A 9,912-nucleotide genomic window follows, 5' to 3' on the forward strand; every position below is an offset into this window, starting at 1 on the left:
TCTCTCTCTCTCTCTCTCTCTCTCTCTCTCTCTCTCTCTCTCTCTCTCTCTCTCTCTCTCTCTCTCTCTCTCTCTCGCCGATCCGCGTATATATAGTATTATGTTCATCTCGCGCCGCTACCGCCAATCGCTCGCTTGCTCGCCGCGCGCACGCTCAAACCTCCGACATTGCTGCCGCCGCCAACTTTACAGATACACTCGCACTCACAACAAAAATTATGTAGATACAGTGTAATTCGGTGCAAGTAATGTATAAAATTTTCTCTTTGGCTGTATGTGTGTGCAATAAATATTGTATGATGAACAATAAAAAAGAAAATCGGTAGGACGTGATGCGCGAACACGAATGCGCGTGGTAACGTGCCCCCCTTCACACTGCATCCGACGAGGGTTGAATGGTGAGGGAGGGGTCCATGCCCCATGGATCAAGTTCTGCGGAAAAAAAACTAGGGCGAACCTAAAACGCCTGTGTTTATGCGTTGGGTACTCTCAACAGAGAACGGAAATTGTAATATAATTATAAGTGTGCACTTGCAAAGCGGCAATCACTATACTGTTCGATGGGGAATATTTCGATAATATTTAATATTTTCGGGTATAATAGGTAATTGGCAATCTTAGTATCTCGGTCATATAATTATTTTTAATTCTAAATCTTTTTGAACTTGTGATGTACTCGTATTATAGGTTCCTATTACCTACCATCCTACCATATGTTATCGGGTGTCACCTTACTAAAATTAATATTCACTGCATATTGTTGTATTATGTTAAGACATGCGATTCTCAAAATACGAATACCAATCAAATGTTTTATTTAGAAATTAATGATATGCATACAGCACACTCCGGAGATGGCCGTAAACCACGTTCGATTTTCGCAATCGTGGTAACCGTGTATGGTGGCATAATTGATCCGACGGTAAAAATTGTTCCTTACAATTGCTAGGCATTCAAATAAAAACAGTGCCTATGTAATATAATTAAATTAAAAACGACGAAAACGCAATTTCATAAGTTATCGGTTCAAAGAAACTACCAGTCACTGCTGTGACCTACTGCGTGTATGCCGAAAATCTATTTTACGAAGAAATATTACATAATTTTAAGCTGAAAACTTTTAACCCATAAAAAAAAAATATTTGCAATAATATAATAATATGTATTGTATAGGTTATTGTGTTGTAGATACCTACTATAATTGAGTATAGTAATATGCGTTTTCGTAATATTATAGCTGTGGTTATAAAACAAAAATTAAAATCAATTTTTTAATTGTCTATTATGTTCTTATAGAATATACCAAATCTAATGCATAACCGCATAGGTATTGAATCCATTTTTTAACGAAATTAGTAGGTACATAATATAATATTATATGATTTACAATTTAAAAGGAATAACTTATCAACACAATTAAAATGAAACGATATCGTCAATTAAAAACCATTTGAATAAAAAAACAAATTATGATATAGGTAGACAACTTTCATAGTAATATGATTTATTGTTGGTCTAGGCCTCTAGGGTTATGTCTTATAAAATAAATAGGTATATACTTGTTGGCAATGACTCTAGTAGTTGTATTTGTTGATAAAAAGTTACATTTGATATAAAATAATTTTCGACATGAAAATTAAAAACCCATGATAGATTACTGTAATATATATAGTTTATGTGTATAGACTTCCAACTGCTATAACTTCACTGTTTTGTGTTTATTTATTTATTTATTTATTTATTTATTTATTGGATACTACCAATGGTATTATATTTAAAATAAAATAACATTAAAACTAAACTATTAATTAATAACTAATAACTAATAAAGTATTTTTTTTACACTCTCTGTTTCGATAAATGTTGTTATTATGTTTGTGATAGTCTTAAATTCGATGCATATTTAAACTAGAAAAACATACAATATTCTAGGCTGACCTCCATTTATTGACCCTTTACTATATAAACAAAATCGAGTACTGAATAATTTATTATACTCACCAGTAGGTGCTATTAATTTTAAAGTACTTTAAAGTTTTCGATTCTCTGAATTATAAATATATATGACGTTTACTTATTAAGTGGTTTTAAAGTTTATTATACCCACTGTACCCGTAGGCTTTAGTACGAATACATATACGTAACTATGTACCTATAAGCATTTAGTAACTATTAAGTATGTGTTATATTCTGAATCAAAAAATGTACTAATTTACAATGATGTTTTTCTTCTCTGAACACTTTCGAACAAAGACTTCTAAAAACTTAGTAGATATTGGCCTGCTATCTTAAACTTATCAATATATCAATAAGAATAAATGTATTAATATGTTGATTGGAATTCGGGTCAAGATAGTACTTCGAAGAATTGGTCATTATATTTTGGTTTGTTCATTAATTTTTTTTTAAACTACCAATACGTAAATAGTGTTAGTCGATATTTGTATAGAAACCAGTTTCAAATTCGTTAACTTTTCTATACCATCCCAAAACTAAATAAGTGTTCATCGTCCGCCAACTGATTTCAATATCTTGTCCTTTTTTTATATACATATAATGTATTTTTATTTCTATTACCAGTAAATTAAGGTAAACGAAGAATTTATAAATAACTAACAATAATGAAATACAACGAAATCAGTAACCAATGTAAACAAATTTATATATTATACATCCATATTACATATTATGCATAATATTATGTTATAATTGATTCCAATTTCGTAGTGAGATTGATGAAAAAGTAATAGAACATAACGCCAATTTAAAAGTGTGAATACAGTTGAATAGTATTCAGCGAATACTGTACACGTGGAGTGAAAGATGGAGAAAATGTGGGAAAGATCAAGTATACTTTCATTAGATTGATGAGTAAAAAGAGGTCAGAGAAGAGTCAGTCATTTAAGGAAAGTTTAAAAACATGTGATGATAATGAATAGGGTTTGCTTACATATACTATTGATTTCTCTGATAAGTTTTTTAATTTTTAATCATTGTTAGTAAATAATAGTACTGGGTGTCTAGGTGCATTGTAAATATGCAATATATTATTACAAACCTATCGTGCTTCTATTTAGAGGCAAAGTTCAAACCTAATTAATTGAATACCCATTTATTCAAACCTTCGTAATTGAAGTATTGAACCACATATGTATTAGAATGTTGATTATATCAGTGATAAATTGAAAATATTTAAAATTTAATTTGTATTAGACATACATGTTATATTATGTTAATCACTTTTAATTTAATTATTCTTAGTCTAAATTATTGTTAATATTAAAATATTATTGTAGTACTATTGTAATCTATGACTTTTTAATCCTATCTATAATGAGCAATAATGCATATTATTATTGAATAATTTTGAAGGAAAAAAGGTTTATGTAATTGAAGTTTACAAGTTAATTTATAATATAAAATAATATATTAGCTATGTTTAAAAACTGGTTTTCAAGAATTTGATTTTTATAGTAGTTATAGACGTACTATATATATAGTTTATATATATATACACATGAACTTCAGGATTCCAAGTGTCAAAATGAGTAATATATAAAATGTGTGTTTATAATATGGTTTATAAAACAGGTTCTTCTATAACACGAACTCTCCTATATATTTGTCTATTCTTCGTATATACGTTTACAATTATAAACATGTAGGAATAATTTTGAGATTTTCTATATATTTTCGTTAAAATTCTTTCAATACTTTTTTTATTTTTGAGACAATAGACATACGTTGGATAAATTGCAGTCTCAATTTACCATTTTCCTCTTTCTGTTAACTATTCAAAAAGAAACTATAGTAAATAATAATATTGATAAGATGGAGGGTATGGAATGCTCAAATTCCAACAGTTCATTAAATTGTATTGGAAACACGTACTAGGGTAGTGGGTTAGATAACTGTACATAAATAAGTACTATTGATATTTTGCAAGGCTAAACGCAACGAATCGATTATAACCATCATAGGTATTATAATTTAGTTGCTTCAGAGAGAAAAATATCCGCTCGAAAGCACTCCCAAAAATTACAATTTCGTAATCTTGCATTCGTAGTCATGCGAAGTACCAGGTATTAGGTTTACAAGCGCTCATTCTCTGCAGATAATATTTACATATGTGGTCTGGTGGTCATCGGGCATGTGATTATGTGAATGGTTATAGTTACGATGAAGTAAGAATAGAATTATTAGTCTAACCGGTTTCGTTTTTAACGTATCTGGTTTTTTCTTCAATTCGACCGGTTATTCTTAGTGCCCGAGTGCCGGCAAATATAGCATAGGTCTGATAATATTATGACTTCGGGAAACTCGGAAGTGGAAAAACATAAAACGAAAATAATGAAACCCCGATAACGCGGTGACGAGACGAAATGGACTCGTTTAAAGACTGTAATTTTCGTTACAGGTGACAAATTCCGACTGGTGTTGGCCACCACGTTGCGCGAAGATGGACAGCCTGACGCTGGCGATTGGAACCCCATAGAAATGGATCAGAATGGCTGCCGGGCCGACAGTTTCGAGTATGTCATGTACGGCAAGATTTATCGAATCGAAGGCGACGATAAGGTGAAGGAGTCGCACAAGAACAAACTGTGAGTACCTACACCATATTGTGCTCAACACTCGTTGAATAATACAATATTATTACAATAATAATATGATGATGATAATAATATCATAATAGGCCAAACACGAACTCGTGTCGAGTGTGAGGGGACGGTGATAAATCTCGATTTCGAACATCGCCAATGGAGGTGGTTGTGGACGTTGTGGTATGGACGGTGGGGTCTATTCGAGATTTTTCTCACATGAGTCTTTATAACTATCGCTTATAACATTGCTATTTCGACAAAAACAAAACACTTCACGTACCCGTTCGTAACGTCGTGCGCAATAAAAACGACTATATATTATAGAAACGATATTGTAATTTGTCTATTGCGTTGTCTAAGACGTCGCCCACCCGCATCCCACCATCCATCACCACCGCCACCTCCTCAATGTTGCAGAGTATATAGGTCCGTAGTAGAGTGTAATTTAGTTTTTCGAATGTATATTTGTTTTTTTTTTATATATATATATTTATCTAATTATTCATAAGGCGATAGTCGGCGTTTTTTGTACGGTACACGCAGCGCGATCTATGGGTAAAAGACGCCGCGTGTTACCTACACACGTCGCCGACAGATCGCGCCACCGGTATACGGAATCGAATTATTTTGCGGACACCGTCGCTGAAGCCTCCAAGCAGAGAGCCGCAACCATTCTGTCGTGTGGGACTGGGAACCTCCCTGTGTTAACTTGTCATATGTGTTTCGATAATTATTCGATGAAATCAGAGTGAACACAGCTGGTGGTATCTCAGTTCCATCGCAGAACAATTCTACGGACGGAGCCATTCCACCGGATAAACGTATAATATTATTGTCACGTTTTACAAACTTGTTTAATAATAACGCTTTAGAGATTACCAATAATTGTAATAATGCATGGTAATAATGTATTTTAATATTATATAGTTTATTATTGTATACCGGCGATCAAAACCATGCACCACCTGCTTACGCAATTTGTGATGATAATATCGGAGTTAGTTAAATAAGTAGCCTTATTAAAATAATATAATATTGTAATTAATAATAATAATGACACCGTCGTGGAATTATTGTGAGAACAACCAAATACAATTTGACGCTATCGTCGGTTTTGAAAAATATGGTGGTGATAATATTATAAATTATAATATTTGTCTTTGTTGTAACGCGGTTATCTCTTGCGGCTTGCGGATATTAATCAGATAAAAAAAAAGGCGTGTACCGTTGCAATATTATTATTATGTTATTATTGCTGTCTCTCGGTTTTTCTATCTCTACATTATATAATAATAATAATAATATATTAATAGTTATTACTTATAAGCGTCATTATCACCACCGGTGCGCAAATCGTTTAATTCTCAAGTATTATTAACTCTGCGCACGCGGTGATATAAATTTATATAACAATTTCAGAATATTACAATACAGAATAATACAGAATATTAAACTACCTAATCTACTTATAGCTATTATTGATAGGCATAATTGCATAATGCATTAATAGCGATGCAGAACGATATCGATAAAATTTTCCGATATCGATGAACTACTATTGTCGTTCCTACACCGGTACACCGGTGTCAGATAATGATATGGATGTAGATATAAATACATAGCAATTTATATTTTGACATAAAATAAATGTAGGTAACGATTTAAACATATATCGCCAATTATAGCTAGGCTAACTTATACTTTAATAAATATTATTTAATGTCATTCAATATTACGTATTTTTGTTATTTTTTCATTCATTTTAATGTTTTTTTTTATTGTGTATGCATAGTATAAAATAATAAATATAAAAACATTTTATTGAGTGTAAAAAATAATTAATAGTAATAAATTTACTTTCGATATTACGGTATAGTAAACTTTAATAAGGTATCGTTAGTACTTCACTAAATATGTATGTACAATGTACCTACATCATAAATATAATCCGCTAATTTGTGTTTTTGTACATTTACAACCGAAATCGTATAATTCAACATAGTACCTATTATATTATAATAATATATCTGGGCATTATCGTTAAATAAATTGTACTAATAGTCCTGGCAATGTATATTGCACGAAAACCTAGTATTTCCATTTAAAATTTAAAAACCAAAATAGGTGCCTACTCGAGCTGAGTTACCCGCTGTGGTGAATGGTAATATGAAATCATGATAATAATATTATATTGTCATTCCGAGTATACCAAGAGTATTTGGTTAATTCGATAAGGTAATAATATAAGGCATAATATGTCAATGCCGTATACTCATATTCACTACATATCACGTAGGTACAAATCGTTGCAGATTGATTTCCTAGTGAGTGGTGTACTGGTTATGGGTACTTAAAAATTACAACTTGTAGTTGTTCGGTGTTCAGATAGAATCGTGGGGCAGAGTTTTTATTTTAAGTTGCATTATATTTTAATACAAATTATGTTTTCAACATTTAAATCAAACTTAATTACCTGTAAATTACACTAAAAAATAAAGCCATATTGGTATGTAGATATCCAGTACTCACCAATGTATGTATGATGTATCATTATTTTGCATTTTATAAAAAACAATAAGCTTGTGAAAAGATTTAAAGATATGAACTAATTAAATATCATAATTCACTTAAATTTTTTTTACTTGTGAAATATTAAGATTATCTTAGAAGATTTTAATTTTTAACTGAGATATCATTTTTGAAAACAATTAACAGATGATCCTTAAAAAACCCGTTTAAATTAAAAAATATGATGCAATCACTTATGTCGGTGCAATAAAATAATTATTATCAAATACCAAAGTATAATTTTTGTATTCATTAATAAAATAATTAAAAATATATGTATATATATATTATTTTTTTTAATAATAAATACATTGGTATTATTTTATTTAAACTATTTTTTTTTACGACATCAAACTTTTTACCAGTGAAAAATAACAGTTGGAAAAATATCCTTATAATTAACCTTCTTCTTGACTATATATATTTATATTATATAGGTACTAAGAAAAACTACGATTTAGCAGAAAACAAATCAAATCCAATTGTTCACATATTAAAATTAAAATTTTGCACATTATTAAATACATTTATTTTATTTCCTACAGTATATTTTGTTCGTAAGTTATAACTTATTAGTTATTACTTTGCCCTCTTTAATAAATATTCATGTGCGAGCAATCCACAATTACTCTATTACTCATATTTAATTAAAATGATTTAAAATAAACCATTCAGTAAAAAACATAGTGGGTAGATATTAAACGCCTTACGTAAAGTAAATTACTAATTTGCTCAAGTCACTCTACATTTTGGTTGACTAATTGCCATTTTAAACGGAGGTAATATGTGTGCCGTAGATTTCATTTTACCATCACAATCCATACTTAATGACTAATGAAGTTGGTTTGAGCTCATAGTCATAATCAATAACAGAAGACTTTAGCTAAAAACAATTAAAAAAATAACTATACATATTTAAATGCTAGGTATTTGTAAGCAGAGAAGGTATTAGTATTTTACGATACTTCCAACCACTTTTTAATATACGACTTTTAGTATCTTATTTTTTTTTTTTTTGATTTATTATTAAATTTAATGGGTTAAGGCTCAGTTAGATACAAATTAAATAATTCATATATTTTTAAAAATGAACTTTTAGATTTTATATTCATGTATTATAAAAGTTACATAAATTCCAGTGTTCAAATTAATTGTTTATAAACTTGTATATATACATGAGTATAGTGAGTGCATGACTATGGTGGGGCTCGTGTAATTTAAAACTGTATATCAGGGTTGAGCCGTTGAGGCGATAAATTGCTTTGAATTTATTACTCTAAACAAATTGTTTAGTACCGTAAACCGACAAAGAAGATAGCCCTAAATTAAAAAAGCAGAGACGGTCTAAATTTAAATTTGTCTCTGTAAGGTACCTTTTGCAGTACTGTACTTTTTTTCATTGAATTTTCTTAAAATATTATTCATGCATTCCTTTGATTATTATCTTGTGCATTTAAACATGAATTAGACAACATTTGTACTAAAGAAATTTGAGTTATTTTAAATTATAAACGTTTAAGTCATTGCATATTATAATGTAAAACAAAATGTGTTAAAACCACATTAAATATGTCTTATTAGTTATTTATCCTTAAATTTCGTTACAATTATCGTTCACATCGCATACAATGTAAATTTATATTTAAATGTGTAGTACTTCAAAGACTAAATATATATTAAATATTCAATGCAAATAATACGTTTATACTTAGTGTTTAAAATATTGATTTCAAGCATAAAATATTAATTCTATTAGGTATTTTTATATAATAATATAACGATAATTAATAATCATTTTTAAATTGTTTTTATATTACTTCGTTTATACTGACGTTTACTCGAATTAAGTACTAGATTGTGTGAAGGTCTTTTGATTGGTCATTCAATCATGTGCAAATGATATTAAATATGAATGGTCAAGGTTGTGGTTTGTGTACTGATCATATTATCTTCTAGTGGAATTTGTTTTTCAAATTATGTAACATGCATTAATTACACGTGTTAGATACGTAGATACAGTTGAAATCTAATTTAATATACCGCTTAAACATATGATATTCAAAAAATAAATTATAATACTCATAGGTACTCCTGACTTCTATAATTCATATTCAATAATAGATTTGTTACTGATTTTAAATCAATCTCGTCATAAAACTAACATAAAAGTATTTTATTTTTATATCTTTTATACCTAATTATAATGTCTTTATTAATGGTTATGATTATTATTCGGTTTTATCATAATATTTTTACCCATCATCCAATAATAAAACTTCTTATTCGACTAATTGTTGGGTTATACAAATAATTTAGTCTAGTTTTTCTTCTTTTAAAGAATATATATGTCAAAAACCACGCCCAAAACTAGAATAGCGGAAAAAATTGAAATATTTTGTTGTGCAATTTAATATTATTGAGGGCGTAATGAGTAGGCAATTCAGAGGCTTTGGTGTATGCATCCAGCGTAAAAATATGGTCGTGTGGGCCTTGTACCGGAAATGACCATTCCTTTAATATTTTATCGTTGCGTCAGCTGCTATTTAATAACGTTCGCGTTGGAGGTAGTTTTCCTTCTCATTCAGCCCCGCCATCTAGTTTGTCAATATAGACCTTCACGGATTAATATCAGTTAAACAGTTTCGCAGTTTTCGGTTTCAATTTGAATACCAAGATTAAAAATAAATTATATTCATTAGGATTGGCTCTCTTTTGACACACGTCACATTTCAATAGTCAA

General features: G+C 29.6%; 1 protein-coding gene across 1 annotated transcript in view; it reads left to right on the forward strand.

Moving 5' to 3' along the window:
• Positions 1-5,267, forward strand: part of LOC111029063 (DNA-directed RNA polymerases I, II, and III subunit RPABC3) — a 41,347-nt gene extending 36,080 nt beyond the window's left edge. Inside the window, exon 3 of the mRNA XM_022307899.1 lies at positions 4,418-5,267. Within this exon, the coding sequence (XP_022163591.1) occupies positions 4,418-4,608 (191 nt within the window). The 3' untranslated portion in view covers positions 4,609-5,267. The remainder of the gene's footprint in view (positions 1-4,417) is intronic.
• The last annotated feature ends 4,645 nt before the right edge of the window (positions 5,268-9,912 follow it).

The sequence above is a fragment of the Myzus persicae genome, unplaced genomic scaffold (genome assembly GCF_001856785.1).
Source record: "Myzus persicae strain clone G006 unplaced genomic scaffold, MPER_G0061.0, whole genome shotgun sequence".
NCBI classification, from domain to species: Eukaryota; Metazoa; Arthropoda; class Insecta; order Hemiptera; family Aphididae; genus Myzus; species Myzus persicae.